Source organism: Aspergillus fischeri, genomic scaffold, assembly GCF_000149645.3.
Source record: "Aspergillus fischeri NRRL 181 1099437636247 genomic scaffold, whole genome shotgun sequence".
Lineage (NCBI taxonomy): Eukaryota > Fungi > Ascomycota > Eurotiomycetes > Eurotiales > Aspergillaceae > Aspergillus > Aspergillus fischeri.
Window position 1 is genome coordinate 243116 of NW_001509772.1, and position 18252 is coordinate 261367.

The window sequence follows — 18252 nt, forward strand, 5'->3', positions numbered from 1 at the left end:
TCTGTTGTGCCCATGATGGGCTTTTGCCGGGTTTATATAGCTGTAGTAGGATACTCTATAATATATTAAACTTACATAGTTCACACTGTGTTGCTCAATTTCTCTAGCCATTCCAAAAATACATAGCTTGTCTTACTACAGTAGGATGTACCCCTGCCATGATTCTGTAGTCATAGATTACAGCCGCGCCCTCGTATAGTTAGACGGTGTTGAGTTGCCCAGCCCTAGACATCTGACTCAATCCCTTTTTGCCTAGCGAGTTAATCAGATTACAGGGTTGCTGTACTTATGGGTGGAACCACAAAGGGTGAGTCACCTCGTATATTGCTCCCTCCCCGATACCGAATAGGGCATTGATTTGTCGGGGAGTGAGTCACCTCGTAGCTAGGACGTAACTACAATAAAGAAGGTAGTTTGATACTAGCTATAGACTGGAATTCTGTCAAGCAGATCAGCGAAAAGGTAGTCGAGTGGCTCACTATATTGTTGCAGCTCATAGCTAGTCGATAAAGGAAAGCAACCCAAGTAACGTATACGATATATGTCATAGATGACAATAACATTATACATTGATATTATCTGCTCGTTCTATGAATATGTGTTATAAAATGGTCGTAGCAGGAGACATCGGCGGACTTTGAAGTCGAGCTGTGCAACCGGGGACGGGTGAGGACAATGACCGGTAGTCGGAGTCCAGAAGTGTGTTGCTTTGCTTCAATGGAACTCGGCTTCCTGCGTCTCATTGTCATCATCTGTCGTGCTCCTGCTGAAGTCCTCACAGGACATGTTCAGCGCGGCTGATAACTGACTGTATGTCAAGAGTGGTTCTTCTTTCCTTGAATCAATGAAGCCAGAGTCATTCAAGCTGTCCTGCTTCTCACGATCAGTAAAGAGATAAGTTTATAAAGCAGGTTTTTGCTGTAGTCGGTCTTTAGTGTATATAAATAGGGTTGTGATGTTGTGTATTTTGATGTTTTACAAGAAAAGCAGTGGAAAGGTCAGCATAGAAGATCTTAAGTACACTTGATTGCAAAAATGGCGCCCAGGTCTCGTACTCTTGAACTGCCTTCTGTACCCCATTGTACATGAAATAACCTATATTAGGTAAGGCTCAGGGATAATGATATCCCGTTAAAAATATCTAATACCTGTATTATGATATAAATCACATGAAGGTCAAGGCCTGTATGAACATTTTCAGGTGACTGGGAGTTTGGAAGCTTCTCTGCAACCAGAAACTGACACCAAGCTACCTGGCAAATCTGGCAATTTGTCAACAGTCAGCTTCCTGTTCCTACTGTGGCAATGTACGCCATCTGAAATAGCCTCTCGCCCACCCATCAGTTTGGTGGACGTTCCAAGATCCTGTACAGCTTCTATCCAAGGCCCAGCAGCAAAGATGAGGACAAGGAGGAGTAGCTGCAATGCACCATGAAATGGAAATGTCTAGCTCTCTCACTTCCTTATGGATGAATAGTTAAATGTCTGTTCCCTGGAACAGCAGACCAACCCTTCTATATATACTACGCGGGCGAGTGATTACTAGGCTGATATAGAATAGTTAATCTACTACTTAACAAAAACTACTAGAATGTCATTATCATTGAATTTTATACATTGTCATATCAGAATATTATCCTCCAGCTAGACTATATCAATCAAGCTTGTTCCCAAAATCAACATTAAACAACACCATACATTTCCAAGAGTTCCATTCCTAAACAGCTGCTCCCACCACACAGTGTATGCGACCAGACCAGGTATGAAAAATTAGCCCACTTATGAGCAGAAGCCTGCGTGCTAGACCACCTATAAGGCCTTGACCCAGCTCCTGGGCCATCCTCTTAAAACGCCCAACTTGGCAAGAACCGACGGAACCTGGCGAAAGCCCCAGGACCCAGACCTGGGTACGCCCTAGGGCCGAGGGGATGGTCAGCGCACATGCGGACGTCAGACATCATAACACCCTCAGGCAGCTCTGCTGGGTCAATCCTCATCACACCCAGGGACCCGCACTCAGCTTTCGCCGCGGCGACCTCATCGGGGGTTGCGTCTGGGCGGAGAGCGGCGAGGGTAGTGGTTGCAGAGATGCTGAGGAGGAGGGAGAGGTAGGTGAGGGGTTTCATATCGAAGTTAGATCAGGCGATGATCTTATAGAACGGTATAGTTAGCCTAGAGAGAATGGGGTTTTATACTTTTGAAACTCACGCAGGAATACTGGAAAGGTATTTGGGGAGTGTAAAGGCGGAGGTGGCAGGCGCTAATCCTCTGGGAGATGAGACATTAATATATTGGGAAGCAGCGGGCTTGATCCTGGCTGCCACTAGCGGGCAAGGATATACGACTCACATGCTGAGCAGAGGCGTGGTGAGGTTTAGTGCTGGATCTCAGTGCTTAGCCTGGTGGGGAGCCTGCTTCTTTATGCAGTGATTACGTTCACAGTGATACACTAAGCATTATAAGCCAGGGATGAATAGCTCTAATCCAACCATATCCTTTCAAAGACTCATGGTAAGCAAAAATAGTAGCTAATGCTCAATCATAGTGGTGTATGTTAGTTGCTGCCACTGGTAATCAATCACGTGAAGCATCAGCGCGCTGTGGCCTAGAATCGCCTTGAGTATTCTTATCAACTTATCCCGTCTGCTATCCAAGTCATTCTTCTTTCCGTAGTCTCCGCTTTTTTCTTCTCATTTCTAAATATCTCTCTCAAAATAGAAAGGACCCAAAGAAACCAATATAAGATAGGAATATGACCATGACGACAGCAGCGGTCTTTGGCTGTACAGGAGCAGTGGGATCTCAGATTCTCGCTACCCTCCTCGCCATAGACACATTCCCGTCCGTCAAAACAATCTCAAGGAGACTTCCAAATGTTCAGTCGCCCAAGCTCGAAGCCATCGAAGAAGGCGACTCTTCCAAATGGGGTGGCATGATCTCCTCCTTCTCACCCAAGCCATCAGTCGTCTTCAACGCAGTCGGCACCACAAGAGCGGCAGCCGGTGGACTCCAGAATCAGTGGAAGATCGACCACGACTTGTGCATCGAGAACGCCCGGGCAGCAAAGGAGGCGGGAGTCAAGACGTACGTGTTCATTTCGGGTGCAGGCATTAGAGGCTTTGTTGCCCGCTACCTGCCCTTTTCGAAGATGAAGATTGGCGTTGAAGATGCCATCAAGGATCTTGACTTTGAGCATGCTATTATCCTGCGGCCTGGTATGATTATCGGGAGGGAGAATCCCAAATCTGCGCTCTTGGAAAATATCGTGGGAGGTCTGAATAAGCTGGGACAGGGTATCCAGGATAGCTTAGGTATGATTAGCCTGATCGCTGCTTGAGTGTTTGATATACCGGAACTGACGCGTGATGTGTAGGTCAAGATCAGACTGTCATTGCTAGAGCAGCCGTAGCAGCTGCCCGTATGGCTGACGAGGGGAAAGCTCCGTCAAAGTACTGGGTGGTGGAAATGGCTGATATTGTCAGGTTAGGCAGAGATGAGTGGAAGGAGTAGACAACATCTATGTAAGTAGCTATATAAGTAGCCATGTCATGGAACAATACATAGTGACCTGTCAATCATCCTGGCCGCTACAGCCACTTCTGTAAGAGGCCGGTAATTAGACAATTCACCAACTCTCCAGTGCTGCGATTCGATCTCGCAGTTTGATTAGCAGTTGCCTCTCTGAGGCGTACCGCCTAAAGACAAAACGGTGTTCTGGCCAGCGGTGGTCTAGATAGCAATCCAGACAGCTGTCGGGCCGTCGTGCTCCTTGTGCGCTCCAGTCTATCACATGCTCGGATTCTAGCTGCCAAACGAATTGCTCGGTTTCGTCCATATCTATAGAAGCCTTCGCTGGAACCGGTAGGGTCGGTTCTACCGGTTTCTCTTTGGTAATCGTCTCATCGTCTGGATCAGTATATTTCCAGATATTTCTATGCAGAGCGAGATCTTTCATATATACCCACCAATCCCGCCAATCGTCTGGTTTATCCAGTACGAGAACTATCTTTGCAAACATGGTATCGGGGATAGCCAGATCGGCCAGTATGTCGTTCGAGATTCTGAGATAAATCCTGCGAATGGCCTCGCGCTAATCTTATTTGTATGGTGAAGGCAATACCGGAATGAAAAAGTATGAAGGTCTGTTTCTGGCGACTGTCTATCGGAGGTGGAACAATGGGAGAACCCAGGATATGATAGTCAAACCAGAATTTGGAGGATTGGTACCTAATCTCCTGATTACCGACCATCTATCTACTGATGGATACGGTAGGATACGATCCATATGTATCAGGTACTTAGTGGCCAGTATATGGTTGACAGGTCCAAACCGATCAGTGTCGAAGCAATGGTGGTGCCTGAGGTGTCAATGTATCCAATGGAGTAAGGTAAGTGGCCGACGTCAACCAGCAGCTTATTCTGGCCTCGTCTCGTGTTCTTTACTATGTCCCCTCCCGTCTTCTCTCACGATTCGCGCAACTTTCATTCATCAGTATCATCGCTGTAATTCATCAAAATACAAAATGCCATCGGAAAATGGAGGAGTTCTCCACCGGGGAACGAGCGAGAGGAAAGAGAAACGAAAACCTGTCCGCCGCGACCCAGAGAAGAGACGGCAACAGAATGTCCAAGCGCAACGTAAATACCGTAAGGCACTCTTATCTGACAGTGGCAAGGATACTCATCATTTGTTAGGAGAAAAGCTGCGTAAGCGCTTGGACCAACTTGAAGCCATTGCAGCATCTGCCGCTCAAGCCTGTTCGACTGAAGGTACACCAGCTGCGGGTACACGCCCGTCTGAAGGTGCCACCGGGGATAGCTCATCCTGCGCGCCGTCGGACTTCAGTACAATAAACCTCTCAGCATATGGTACCTCAGGTATATCTGTTTCAAGTTCATCGGCAGTAATCCCAGAGGAAAGCCAATTTCCTCAGGAGTTAGAAAACAGCCTGTCGGCATTGTCCCCGTGGGATCCAACAACATATCCGCAATCAAACGACGCTCATTCATGGCTGCGCGTCTGGGACTCTACAAATTTTGTCGATCCTTCTCTTCTCATCTGCGACATAAAGAGCGACAGCCATTGTTCATACTGGACGGCCACCGTCAGTTGCGGCTGCTCCACGCCACATATCCAGATACGGACGCAGGGCCCTGACCCTTCTTGCTATGGTGATATCAAAATCCTCTCAATTGGACTAGGTACACCCGCCGCAGATCCATGCGCCAACCAGCTTCGCATCGAAACTGTCTGCACTATATCTGCACTGCACGCTATTGGGACGCATGTTGGCATTACCGAGGAGCTGATCTGTGCCGACGACTCTCTCTCTCCGTTCTTCCGGTTCACCATGGACGCGGCGGATGATACAGCCAAGAACGACATGATTTACGCCGTGCAGAGAATATTCACGACCCTGAAACCGGATTTGAGGCCCACCAAGGAACAAATCACCGTCAGGCATCATCCCTTCATCGATATTCTACCATTTCCGACGCTGCGTAGGAACCTTATCAAATACCAGGATGAGTTCGATGAGGATGAGTTCTTCCATGACATGTTGACCGGTCTAGTGTGCTGGGGCGGTGCGGGGGTTGGGAAGAGGGACCGAAATACCTCCACCGGTTATGCTTCGACAGGTACACCGTGGGACGTCCGCAGCTGGGAAGCAAGAGATTGGTTTATCAAGAAATATTGGAGGTTGCTAGGTGGTGGAGAAGGAGAACTCGTTCGGCAGAGTGAATGGTGGCGCAGTATCCGAGGGGAAGACTCGCTGAACGTGGAAGCCGGGCAAGTCACCGAAGCAACATGACCTTGGTGGCGCTCACTAAGCAAGTGAGGCTGTGACTGACAACCAGGAAGTCCCGTTAAGCTCCTTCGCCTTAGATCCGTCAAGCAACTTTTGGATTTGCCACAAGATGCCTGCCGGCGAATGTGGAGGGCCTGACGAAACCCTATCACAATGCCAACATTCCTCGTACCGATCAAAAGTCCAGAAGCTTCATTTCTCGACTTCGATGAAAAGCTATGTTGGTTGAATCGGGATCCCGGAATGGGGCTGAATGCTCTTCTTTCAAGCTACGAGGTTGGTGCCGAGCGGCCGCTCTCCACCGTGAAGATGCAGCTATTGAATCGAGCTCGAAAGTCATTTCAACACATTACTCGTGACGTCCATTGTTGCTGCGTTCTATGTGCGTTCCTGGACAAGGTCTACGCGCGTCTATTCGTTCCCTACGGCAATCAAAGCGCACCCCCTGGGTCAAGGGGTCCCTCCCCATGAAGTGAAGAAAGTAGTGGAATATTCGAGGCCACCTTCTTTGAGAATCAATGATTTTGGGTCATAAGAGCCCCATTGCATACCCGAGTACGCCTACTCCGAACTATATATGAGCAGTGAGTGGTCATAATAATCAGTGGCACCTGTCATGAGCAGTCCTACATATACTGGTAGTAAAATGACATTGTCAGTTGTCAGTTTGTCACAACCTCAGGGGTCAGCGCGCATACTCATTCAGCGATCTTATACGAATTGTCGAACACTTCGTCTTGGAATGATATGGAATTTATCTGCGGTTACGGTTGTCCAGGACAGGTTACATTGACATTTAATTCATACTGGGATAGAGGATATCCAGAGCTCACCTGCTGCTGTTTATAGTCGGTTATTAGCATATTTCAAGTAGCAATCAAGCTCACATCCCCATGAATCAATTCCACCTCACCAAATAATGAGCGGCTATCGGACTTTTACCAGCCATCATGAGATAGCGCCTCGAGTCAATCATCCAAAATCCAAGGCGCCACGTCCGAGTTGTGGTTGGACTGAATGAATGAGCAAAGCTGCGCTTTTGTTTCATCTGTGACTCCCCGGCGGCTATCTCTTTTGATGCTATGAGTGGCCGAAACTGGGACACTACGCTCTCTGTAATGTTCTATTTAAGATAATGTTGAGCCCTCGCTGGGCTTTTATAGTTATTATTAGGGAATCTTCATGGATATGCATTATCAGGCCTGGTAAGACTAGTTCCATCCAGTTGGCTGACTCCGCACGCACGAGGCTGACACATAGGGATCAGGACACAAAGTACGGCCACTTCAGCGACACTTTTCAGCCTTGCCCGTTCTTGATTATATATATGAGAGAAAGCACTTAAGGTCATACACCCTACAGCGAGAGTCTATAAATGCAAGAAAAGGTGGAAGGGTCAGTATGGCCGCACCACAGCCCCTCATCCAGAGCGCATTCCAGGCCGCCATGCACGAATTCAAAACTAATCTCAACAACGATGAGCTCTACACCAAGCTGCTCGCAGTCACATCCATCGACGAGGTCTACGACCTGACCGATAAACTTCAAGCAGATCAGGGCAGAAAAGGGCACCTCCGCCATCTAGCCAAGATCGAGCCTTTCCTCAACCGGCTCCGGGAATATACTGGCGCCATTGATACTTTTGTGCAGGCATATCCAGAAATCATGGGATTGATATGGGGTCCGATTAAGCTGCTGCTGCAGTGGAGTAGTGCCCTGACGCAGTCGTTTGATGCGATCGTGAACACGACAGCGGATATTGGATTGTTGTTGCCGGAGTTTCAGGAAGTTGTCGTCTTATTCTCGGGAAATGATAGGATCTACGATGTTCTGGTTTTGTTTTTCAAGGATATCCTAGACTTTTATCAGATTGGTTTGAAGTTCTTCACGATGCCGCGTATGTATGGAGGATATGTTGCATAAGTCTGGTGTGTGCTCGAGCTGACTATGATCTTGCTTGAGGCAGGGTGGAAATACTTTTTCGAGGCCTTGTGGCCGCGGAAGAAGGAGCACATTAGTCTGGTGAAGACTCACATTGAACGGCACGCTCTGCTCATGCGGAACGAAGTGAGGCTGGAGCATATCCGAGAAGAGCATGATACTCGCTTGAAAGCTTTTGAGCATTTCAAGAATGCCGAGAAATCTCACCGATTACAGCAGTTTTACGCTATCAAAGCGGACATGAGTCCGAGGATGTATGATGATAAACTCAACTGGTACCATAGCCGAGTCTGTGAAGGTACAGAAACTTGGTTCTTTCAAGATGATGCGGTAAAGGATTGGTTGGATGTCAGTAATGGCACTGCAAAGGTCGTCTGGCTTCAAGGAATTCCGGGTGCAGGTTCGTGAGCCTCGTCTCCGTTCGGCCATGATTAACAGGGACCACGTCTAGGAAAGACGTTTCTTGCTGGTGCCGTGGTGGACAAGGCGTATACCATCGGTCATACTGCCTTCGTCTTTCTCAGTCATACCTTCAGCAGCACTACGTCGGCCCTAGGTGTTCTGCACTCGCTTCTGTTTCAACTGGCCTCTCAGCACGAAGATCTCCAAGATGTACTCTGTCACTCAACCAATGAACAAATCAAAAGCAATATTACCGTGGCGGTGGATACACTCAAGACAGTTCTGGATTGCGCCGGGCAGGTCTTTCTCATTATTGATGGTTTGGATGAGATCGAGGAGATTGAGCGCGGAGTGCTCTTGAAGCAACTTCTGCGTCTGTCTCACGAATGCCATGAGACCCGCATATTTATCAGCAGTAGACGGGAGGAGGACATCACGGCAATTCTCGAGGCCAGATCGGAAATGATTCGGGTTGATGGGAGAAATGAGGAAAGCATCCAAGTCTTTGTCGACTATCAGCTGAAGCAGATTTTCCAAAGTAGACGGTTTCCTCCTCAAATTCAGGATGAAATAAAGCGCTCGTTGGCACCGCTTGCATCCAAAGCCAAAGGTAGGAGATGCTTTTCTCGGCGCGATCTTGCGGCTCACACAACTCCTTAGGGATGTTCCTGTACGCCAAAATCGTCTTGAGCAGTATTGAGCTGATAGACGATGTGGCTGAAATTTGTGAAGATTTGAGCATTCTGCCAGAAGATCTGGATGATGCGTAGGGATGTCTGGGATCAAGATTGGACGATGAACTGACCTGTTACAGGTATTCCCGAGTGCTTGTACGAATCAACAAACTGCGACCACCATCGGCCCGCGACAAGGCCAGAAGAATACTGGCCTGGGTGGGTTGCTCGCCGACACCACTAACCGTCCAGGAGATCGAGCAAGCACTGACGATCAAACCTGGAAGCCTTGAATTGGAGAAGAAAGTGTTCGCCAGCCCAAACCTTAACCGACTCTGCGGGCCCATTATCGAAATAATTGATGGATATATTCAGTTTGTACACTTCACAGTCAAGGAGTACGCATCGTGAGGTGTGCCTGGAATGTATCTGGCTAACGAGAGCAGATACTTGTTTAGTCCCGGCATAGACGGACATATCAGTCTTACCCATGCGACCCTCGATCTTGCCATCTGCTGCACCTCTTTCCTCAGTCAAACACATTACGATGTCGATATTCTGAGCAATGATGATGTCTTCACCGGCCTCCTACAAGATGGGAGCTATAGACTGCATCATTTCGCAGTAAATGGCTGGTATGAGCTGGTCAAAAAGTACTTGCAGTTGACACAGAACAAGCCACTGCCACTAGGGCTTGTGCACTGCCTAAGGACGCTGATGGTTAAACGCAGCAACGAGGACTTTGCAGCAGAGCGCGATACCTTTTTCAAACCTGCGTGCTTGCAGCCTATCAAAACAGAGTATCCGGATCTGTATCAGTTTCTTGTTAGAATAGCTCAATTTCATGAGAGATGCTCACAAACTTGGTATCATGTCAACGAAGGTATACCACTAATTCAAAGCTTCAGGCAGAGGACTGACTGTGATAGGGGACGAATGGAACAGGTTTGATCCACTGTCTATATTCCGTGTATCGGCGAAGATATACCGAGAGCTGGACTCCCAGCTGTGTCCTTCCAGTTATCATCAACCAAGCTGCCACTGCGATTCCATTAAGCGGAACTTTGGCAAACGTCCGTTCAAATGTGGCTACTTGAACTGTTCTTTTCAACAGCATGGCTTCGAATCCATAGCGCAACGAGCAAAACATGATAAAGAGCATACGCGCCCTTGGAAATGCAGCGTCTCCGGGTGCGAATATGAGAATATAGGATTTCTATCCCGCAGCATGAGAGATCAACACCTGGAAAAGGCTCATAAGGACAAGACACCACCGAGGGATCTCTCCGATGACACAATCGAACAGGATGAGGTGCAGGCACTGGTGCTCGATCTGGTCAGAGTGGATGAAGTGGAGATGGTCGAGCGTCTCCTGCCGCGCGTTGACGATCTCTATCGATTTTCGTCTCTCCTGGGCAAGACAGTAGGCGAACTCGGGTCTTTGCCAATGGCGCGGATGATCGCGCGGGTCTGCGAGGAGGGGGCGAAGCACAGGGCTGTGGATCAGTTTTATCACGGAGCTATAAAGACCGGTAATGTCAAATTTATTGATTGGCTTATCGGCTCGAATCAGATGCCGGAATATAGAGATGAGGCGGCGTCTATTACTGCTGCCTTCGTAAAGAGCGACTCTGAGGACGTGTGGAGACTCTGCGAGCAGTTTATGGCGGCTCTCTCGCGCGCTGACGATATGGACCGAAGGATGTCCGATGTTTGTTTTGAAGAGCCAGTCATAAATGCCACCTGCAGGATCGCGAAAAGAGAAAACATGTTACTTTCGCTGTGGGAATCCGTCGGAGGGATTAAGAAGCTCAAGGCTGCTAAGCTTTCATATGCCTTAGGAGTTGTGGCAAGAACAACGTGCTCTATTCCACTCGGGAGAGCTCTCCTCCAATACGGAGCTGATGTCAATGGACAGAAGGGTAAATTAGCGGTTTCGCCCCTTCAATTTGCGGCGCGGAAGTCGTCGATTGAAAATGCAGAGTTCATAAGATTCCTCCTCTCTGCCGGCGCCGATCCGGAACAGGTTTCGCGCTCGCGAAAACCTTCCGATGAGATAGGCGCCAAGGAGATTGTTCGGTGGCTTGGGATGACATGGAATGAACTCGTCGAGCAGACGAGAGATTGTAGAAGGGGCGCCTCCGCTGCCCCTCAGATCCTTCAGTAGGGCCATGACCTTGGCGAGCTGCCTAGACATTCAGCTGAGTGGCAGGCGGTGTTTGTGACGCTATTCCCCTCGTATTAGGGAATACTCACTCATTGATTATGTTGTTGAGAATAAATAGTATCTGCTGCTAATATGCTCAAAGAAAGGCACCAAAAAGGCCTGATAACATATCATCGTGGGATGATTGATTGGCAGTACACTGCAGCAGGTGTAATCAAAACGCCACTTGGGCTGTTTGAGACTAAGACAGACAGAATGAGCCAGGCCGGGTCATCCTTGCAGAAATCCTGCAGCCCAACCAGACCGCTTCAGATCTGTAAGGTTGTGAAGACCTTGCTGATCCGAGTCGTCCGTATAAAATGTGGCGGTACCCCTTCCAGTATCTCTTCCACTCTCTACACCCATTCATCCAATTCCATCTTCTCATCCCTGGAAACTCTTAACACCGTCTCCAAACATGATGTCTACAAACCCAGGCCAAATCTCCCCCCTTGCGGGAATAACCCGCTACATCACCACCCACAACCCCTCCGGCCAAGCCATCATCCACTCGGAACAGCCCGTCACCTGGGACTCCTACCAGGACGGCGCGCTAGGCATGGGGGTCGCCTACACGACCTCCGAATTCCCCGCCAACCTAAACAACGAGACGGACATCAAAACCCACGAGAAACTCATGCACAAGAATACCCTGGGCCTGGTGAACCCTGGCGGGACGGTGTGTCGGTTTGTCGACCTCGGGCCCGGTGGAGAGCCGTTCATGCATCGCACGCAGAGCCTGGACTACGGGATTGTCCTGCAGGGGGAGATTGAGATGATTCTGGATTCGGGGGAGAAGAGGATGTTGAAGGCGGGGGATATTGCTGTGCAGCGGGGAACGAAGCATGCATGGAGGAACCCGAGTGAGGTGGAGTGGTCGCGGATGGTCTTTATATTGCAGGACATTCAGCCGATAGTGATCGGGGGGGTTGTGCTTGGGGAGGATGTCAGTGGGTCGGGGGAGATCAAGCCTAGCCAGGGTGATTGACCGGTATGTCATGTCTTTTTCTAGATAAAGTTTGAGATATAGTACATGATATACGTTGAATGGCTACTGGTCCTTCACCTTGATCACGACCTTTCCGAAATGCGCTCCGCTTACCAGGAACTTGAACGCCTCCTTGGACTCCTCGAAGGGGAATACCCGATTGACAACAGGGTGGATCTGGTGCTTCTCGTAGAACTGCACCATCTCCTCGAAGCGGTCCTTGGGACCGTTGATAATACCCTTGATCGTCAGGTTCTTGCGCAGTGTGAGCACATTCATGTTGAGAGTGTCGTTCGGATTCTGCTGCTTCCCGGATGTGTAGCCGATGCAATCGATCAGTCCACCAAAGGCGACACAGTCAAAGGTCTTGCTCAGGGTCTCCGAGCCGCCGGTCTCGAGGATGATGTCCGCGCCGTGGTTGTTCGTCACCCGCATCACTTCCTCGTTCCAGTTGGGGTTCATGCGGTAGTTGATGGTATAGTCGGCTCCGAGCTTCTTCGCGTGCTCCAGCTTCTCATCGGATGAAGACGTGATGATAACTGACATTGTCAATCGTATGCCAAAAGTGCGTAAGCATTACGACAAACCTTTCGCGCCGGATGCCTTCGCAATCTGCAAACCAGCAATCGAGACCCCGCCCGTCCCAAGCAACAAGACATACTCGCCCTCTCCTCCATTCCGTCCCATCGGCCGCATGCCATTAATAGACATCCACGCCGTCACACTCGCAATGGGAAGTGTACTAGCCTCCTCGTGCGTCATATAACTGGGAGCCCGAACCAGAGCCTGCTCGGCGAACACACGATGTGTCGCCAACACACCATCCAGTGGCAAGCCCAGACCGCGTGCTAATTCCTTCTCGGTCACTTGTCCGGTCTGGTGATCCGGGAGGAAGGTCGACAGGACGCGATCGCCGGCTTTCCAAGCCGTTACGCCCTCGCCCACCTGAGTGACCACACCGCTCATGTCGCTGCAGGGGACGACGACGGTTTCGACTCCCTGGGTTGCTTTGTGGTGGGTGTACTCGCCCATTACGACTAAGACCAGAATAAATATTCGAAGCTCGGTACATTGAATCGAGGCTACTCACCTTCGGTATCGCGATAATTCAAAGAAACAGCATGGATTTCCACGAGGACTTCCCCTTGTCCGGGTGCGGGCATGGGGGCCTCGGCCTGCAGCAGGCTGTCAAGGCCTTTCAGGTTGCTCTTCCATTGCTTGATAGATGGTGCCATCGTGGTGACTAAAGCTCGATCTTTTGATGTCCTTCAGGAAGCCCCAGAGCTTAAAAAATATTTCGAGGTACAATTGACGGTGAGAATTAATAATGCTGAATAATGCGTCATTGTGGAGTCGCCCCGCAGTTGGAGAAACCCGGCAGTTTCTCTCTTACTCTGCGGTGGACTTTGGTCCCATTGCCGTTGACATGTTGATATTGATGTCCTATGTGACCCAGAAAGATAGGTCGAGGGCGTACTACTATGGTATATTGGGTAAATGATGTTAGTATGACCGCCACCTGCCTTGATAAGTACACGGCACCTTTCAAGCATAGATTTCAGTAGATCTTATAGAAATTTGGGTGGAATAGCATCCCAGGCCTCTCTAAGGGCTATCCTAAGCTCAGGTAGAGTTATATATTCAGGGAAATTTACCTAAAGATAGTTCTTCGTCTAATTCCATAGTCTAAACTCTATTTTAATTTCCTTGTTACTTAAGCTTATATACTCTTTATATAGCTTTCTTAAGTTATTCATCAACCTTCTTTAGCTTGATGATGCTAGTGGTGTTATACCTCTCTCTACTAATTATAGCACTAAGTTCTTTCATTGCATATAGCTATTTAATTTATTTCCACTCTGCTTACCCTTCTAGGGTTGTTATTTATAGTCCCTTAATATATGTCCTAGCTTCCTACACTAGAAACATAGTCTCTCCTTTCATCGCCATTCCCTCTCCTCATTGGAGAGTGCTGAGTATGTTGCGTCCAACTCTTGGCTGGGGCATCGATGTTCAATACATCTGAGTTGTGTTCGCTCCCCCAGACGCCCAAGAAAAAGAGATTTGGTCCTCGTTTCAGAAGGGACACAACGTCCTCCACTGGAAGAGGTTTAAGGAATTGGCCGGCGTCAGACCTTTCAGTGGCCTTTGCGAACCAAAACTCCCCTAGTTCAGGGAGTAAGTCGGGGAGTCTATCCACGCTTGAGCATAAAAGGTGAAGTATCTCTTTGGTATCTCTTTAGTACTAAAAGGCACCAGTGCGTTCGCACTCCCAATATCATTAGTTCAAGATGGCAGCACGTGTAACTGGAGAGGCGATATATTCTGAGTTTGCTCCGTAGCTAAATAATTTTCAGTTGGCACCAGAGGTTTTCTTGGTTCATGTCTGTATCATTCTGAAGCTATAGTCATTGTCTCGGTTTCAACCATCCCCGGGGCACCGACGATTCAGTTTCATTCCCTGAGTTAACCAAAACAAACAGGGCCACCAAGCTGATATAAATTCATTGTACTGAGGTGCCGCTCATCACCTAGCTCATCAAGTAGCCTCTAGAATGTCTTTTAACTCCTCGGACAATGGATACACCTCTTCCGCAGGCATCAACCTCGCCGCATCCTCCGTCCTGCCCTCGGCCAGGCATTTCTCGATCTGCCTCATGGCCTCCGTCACATCCGCAATCCCAACAATCCACTCATCCACGTACTTATCCGCTGCGTCTGCACTCAGTCCAATCTGAATAGACCGGTAATCCAACGGCCTAAACTGAAAGTCCCTCTCCGGATCCCACTGCACCCGCACCGGACTGTTCTGTAACCGCTTCTGCCACTTCGCCTTCTCCTCCGCGTCTTGCCCAGGACAATGTGACAGACAGGAATGCTGTAACGCCCACTCAAAGCCTTTCCGCGTAATCTCGATGGCTAGGACGCGTTCCTGGTTGGGTTTCCTGGCCCAGCCGGATCGATACGCCATCCACAGAAAGGAAGGTTTGATCCAGGTCATGCGTGTGCGAGAGAACGGAGGGACAAATTTTTGGGCATCCACTGCGGCGTCTGCAATGGAGGGGCTGTAGGCTTGGTAGATGGTGATGGTAGTGGAGGTATATTTGGCGCGGATTTGTCGGGAGGGATGCCTGGCCATGTTGGAGTAGGGTTTATACAGTGTGATATAAGGATCGGAAATAGAGAGAAAGATACATGGACATACTAGTATTGATTATATATATGGTCGAGTCGAGGCGTAGTTACGAGTAATGAGTCAGTTCAAAGGTGGCGCAGTTTCGTATTTGGTTGATCGTAACCTAATAGTTTGTAAATGGTGATCTGCGGTCCCTGGAAGTTGGAACTTGGAGAGCTTGATGCAATTCAGCCACTTAAGCTCAGCTCACCCATGCCCTTTCTTGCGCAGTAGCCATAGAAGCATGGGTATCATTATTTCAAAGTTAATATAGATAGTATCTTTCATCCCCATACTTGCAGTTCTTATAAGAGGGCTACTTAGGCCCACTTAATTTATTCCTCAAATATTAGATTAATTAGTTTAAGACCTTTTAGATAGTTAATAATTATAATTATTTTATTAATATGGTATTTCTTTGTATTCGGTCAGTGGCTCCACGGCCGAATTAAGTGAGGGTGCCAGGGTGCCATGTTTGTAAACGTGAATTGACTACCAGATAGCAAGGCCATAAAGCTTAGTATTGATTATATCTTTAAGACAAGGCTGGATCCATGTTATCTAAGCGTTGATGATATTGGTGATTGGGAACTTGCTTGTTTTCTTACTTTGATGTGATATTTTATTTGGATGGAGCAGAAGGATCAGTGGATATCCTCAACAGATTCCCGTAGAGGGACCCCGAACAGGTAAGCTGATAGCCAGAGAATACTTTACGCTGAAATATCAACATGCCTTCCGAAGGTTAGGAGCAGAGCACATAGATCAGACCCAGGGGTTGAGAACTGAGATAGTGGCCTCCGTTTGCGGTTATCCCGATTATTATTCGCCCCTGTGACTGCCTGAATGCTTGCCCGGCGAGCAGGTTGTTGAAGCTTCTTCCGCCAAAGTCGCGAGCTTAGTATGGTCAACAGGATATTTCTCTCTGTATCGCGGACTTGCTCTTAAATGTATGTTAGGGATACGCCTTCAGCAACCCGCTATGTATACGAAGTATTGATGCGGAGCAGCATCTCGCGGGAGTGATCGAAGAGACCAACGAAGGCCTCAGAATCCGGTTGCTTTGTCTGTGTCGGGACTCAAGGAAAACCCTCGCTGATTTCGACGGTATTTTACCCACGGCGTCTTTGTCCTCAACACCTAACGGACTTGATCGAGGTCGCAGACCGGTCCACTCATACGACAAAAGCCAGAAATCCAAGCAGCAGCTGGCTGTCACTGTGGCGGAGTACACTTGCACTGTCGGCACAGAATACACCACGTGAAGAGGATCAAGCCGTCAAGCGCAAGGGCTTGTCTGGTCTAGCTGAATACTATCTATTCCGTAGTTGGACGGATGACAACCTGAGGAGCTCTTGACTGTAGTACTAGAGAATCGCGGCCGTCTGTCATCTGAAGGGTCTCCTGCCGCAGATATTCTCTGCGAACAATAGCAAGAGAACCGAGGAACAGTTTTATACACAGTTGACTTCATATAGTGTACCACATATGAGTTACAAGGCTGCAGAATACATGCATACTCATTATATATATTCCCTGGCGGATTGGGTCTGGATCCACACCTAACAGCCCACTGAGTCTAAGGTTTGCTCATTGTCCCACTTCCAGCTTTTCTGTTGCTTCCATCTAAGAGACACGCGTCATCCCCGCTGACGTGAGAACTCTTCCTCATCAAGCAAAAGAATATCTATGGGTAATTATCTTCAGACATCCAAAAACAACGCATCCACATATGGATATGAAGTCTCCACCCCTCGGCCCTGGCCCCTTATCTCCGGCCCACATGCACGTCATGGTATAGGTATAAACAGCTATAAACAAGCACGAATCCATCTCCATCGACCTCTAAATAATCTACAGACTCACACAACCACAACATGAACCCGTCAAGACCCAAACTCCAAACAATCGCCCACCGCGGCAAAACCAAACACCCCGCCGCAACCAACCCCCGCTCCTCGCAGTACCCCGAGAACACCCTCGAGAGCTTCCGCGCCGCCGCCTCCGCAGGCTGCGACGCCATCGAGACGGACCTCCGCGTCTCCCGCGATGGGGTCATCGTGCTCTGCCACGACCGCTCGCTAGAGCGTGTCTACGGCGTGAAGCGGTTCGTGGACGAATGTACCTGGGAGGAATTGCAATCCCTCAAAACCACCCAGGCGCCGCACGTGCGGATGCCGCGGTTAGTAGATTTCCTGGCGCTGCTTTGTGAGCCTGGCTGGGAGGAGATGTGGGTGGTGTTGGATATTAAGGTATTTATCATTTACCACTCTACTCTATTCTACCCCTTGGAAAAAGCTATGTATGATATTGACGGAAATAGCTGGGTAATCTCCCCGAACGGATCATCCCGCTTCTTGCGGAGGCGTTCGAGTCTGTCCCGTCGGCTACCCCGTGGTCGAAACGGCTCGTCCTCGGGTGCTGGTCTGCTGCGTTCTTCCCGCTTTGTGAGAGCTACTTGCCTGGTTTTGAGACCGCGTTGATCTGCTTCGATCTGTGGTATGCGGCGCGGGTGCTGCGGGGGAGCTCGGCCTCGGTGAATGTTAATCAGAAGGTGTTGATGGGGATGGGGAGGGGGTTTCTGGAGGAAGCGCGGGCCGCGGGTCGGCGGGTGTTTGTGTGGACGGTGAACGAGCCGAGTTTGATGCGATGGTCGATTGAGCGGGGGGTTGATGGGATTATCACGGATGATCCGGGACGGTGTCGGAGTATGGTCCTGGACGCGGTGAAAGGTGTGAGTCCGAGGACTCGACACGACGAGAGAGTCACTGTTTCGCAGAGGGCTCAGGCGTGGGCTGTGTCCCTTCTGGTGGTCATGTTTGGGTGGCTCTTTCGACGAAAGTTTCTGTATAAGCTGGAGAAGCGGGATAAGAGCGAGTAGAATAGATTCCACATTAATCATTAACGTCCTATTCACATGGCCGACCGAATTCCAAATATAATACACCGAGTATGCACAAGCAAGAGCAGAACTTCTGAAGCGACAGTGGGGATATATAGCGTATGAACAAGAAACGTAAATATCGAAATGAAAAACAAGGGTATATAACGGTCCA

General features: G+C 49.1%; 8 protein-coding genes across 8 annotated transcripts; 5 read left to right on the top strand and 3 right to left on the bottom strand.

Moving 5' to 3' along the window:
• Nucleotides 1–1633: 1633 nt before the first annotated feature.
• NFIA_033230 (uncharacterized protein) lies at nucleotides 1634–2126 on the bottom strand (the record flags this gene model as incomplete). The annotated part of the gene is made up of 2 exons (XM_001265653.1): nucleotides 1634–1649; nucleotides 1942–2126. 2 exons carry the CDS (start codon nucleotides 2124–2126, stop codon nucleotides 1634–1636), a joined length of 201 nt encoding a protein of 66 aa, XP_001265654.1.
• Nucleotides 2127–2752: 626 nt separating this feature from the next.
• NFIA_033240 (uncharacterized protein) lies at nucleotides 2753–3510 on the top strand (the record flags this gene model as incomplete). The annotated part of the gene is made up of 2 exons (XM_001265654.1): nucleotides 2753–3311; nucleotides 3374–3510. The coding sequence occupies 2 exons, from the start codon at nucleotides 2753–2755 to the stop codon at nucleotides 3508–3510; spliced, it is 696 nt and encodes a 231-aa protein (XP_001265655.1).
• Nucleotides 3511–4523: 1013 nt separating this feature from the next.
• NFIA_033250 (uncharacterized protein) lies at nucleotides 4524–5813 on the top strand (the record flags this gene model as incomplete). The annotated part of the gene is made up of 1 exon (XM_001265655.1): nucleotides 4524–5813. One exon carries the CDS (start codon nucleotides 4524–4526, stop codon nucleotides 5811–5813), a length of 1290 nt encoding a protein of 429 aa, XP_001265656.1.
• Nucleotides 5814–7211: 1398 nt separating this feature from the next.
• NFIA_033260 (uncharacterized protein) lies at nucleotides 7212–10994 on the top strand (the record flags this gene model as incomplete). Its single annotated transcript, XM_001265656.1, has 7 exons — nucleotides 7212–7707; nucleotides 7777–8151; nucleotides 8203–8763; nucleotides 8862–8919; nucleotides 8968–9225; nucleotides 9274–9710; nucleotides 9757–10994. 7 exons carry the CDS (start codon nucleotides 7212–7214, stop codon nucleotides 10992–10994), a joined length of 3423 nt encoding a protein of 1140 aa, XP_001265657.1.
• A 457-nt stretch (nucleotides 10995–11451) lies between these two features.
• Nucleotides 11452–12021, top strand: NFIA_033270 (cupin domain-containing protein; the record flags this gene model as incomplete). The annotated part of the gene is made up of 1 exon (XM_001265657.1): nucleotides 11452–12021. The coding sequence occupies one exon, from the start codon at nucleotides 11452–11454 to the stop codon at nucleotides 12019–12021; it is 570 nt and encodes a 189-aa protein (XP_001265658.1).
• A 63-nt stretch (nucleotides 12022–12084) lies between these two features.
• NFIA_033280 (zinc-dependent alcohol dehydrogenase family protein) lies at nucleotides 12085–13256 on the bottom strand (the record flags this gene model as incomplete). The annotated part of the gene is made up of 3 exons (XM_001265658.1): nucleotides 12085–12560; nucleotides 12609–13058; nucleotides 13112–13256. 3 exons carry the CDS (start codon nucleotides 13254–13256, stop codon nucleotides 12085–12087), a joined length of 1071 nt encoding a protein of 356 aa, XP_001265659.1.
• A 1304-nt stretch (nucleotides 13257–14560) lies between these two features.
• On the bottom strand, nucleotides 14561–15160 carry NFIA_033290 (DUF4291 domain-containing protein; the record flags this gene model as incomplete). The annotated part of the gene is made up of 1 exon (XM_001265659.1): nucleotides 14561–15160. One exon carries the CDS (start codon nucleotides 15158–15160, stop codon nucleotides 14561–14563), a length of 600 nt encoding a protein of 199 aa, XP_001265660.1.
• A 1913-nt stretch (nucleotides 15161–17073) lies between these two features.
• On the top strand, nucleotides 17074–18077 carry NFIA_033300 (glycerophosphodiester phosphodiesterase; the record flags this gene model as incomplete). The annotated part of the gene is made up of 2 exons (XM_001265660.1): nucleotides 17074–17448; nucleotides 17520–18077. 2 exons carry the CDS (start codon nucleotides 17074–17076, stop codon nucleotides 18075–18077), a joined length of 933 nt encoding a protein of 310 aa, XP_001265661.1.
• Between the last annotated feature and the right edge of the window lie 175 nt (nucleotides 18078–18252).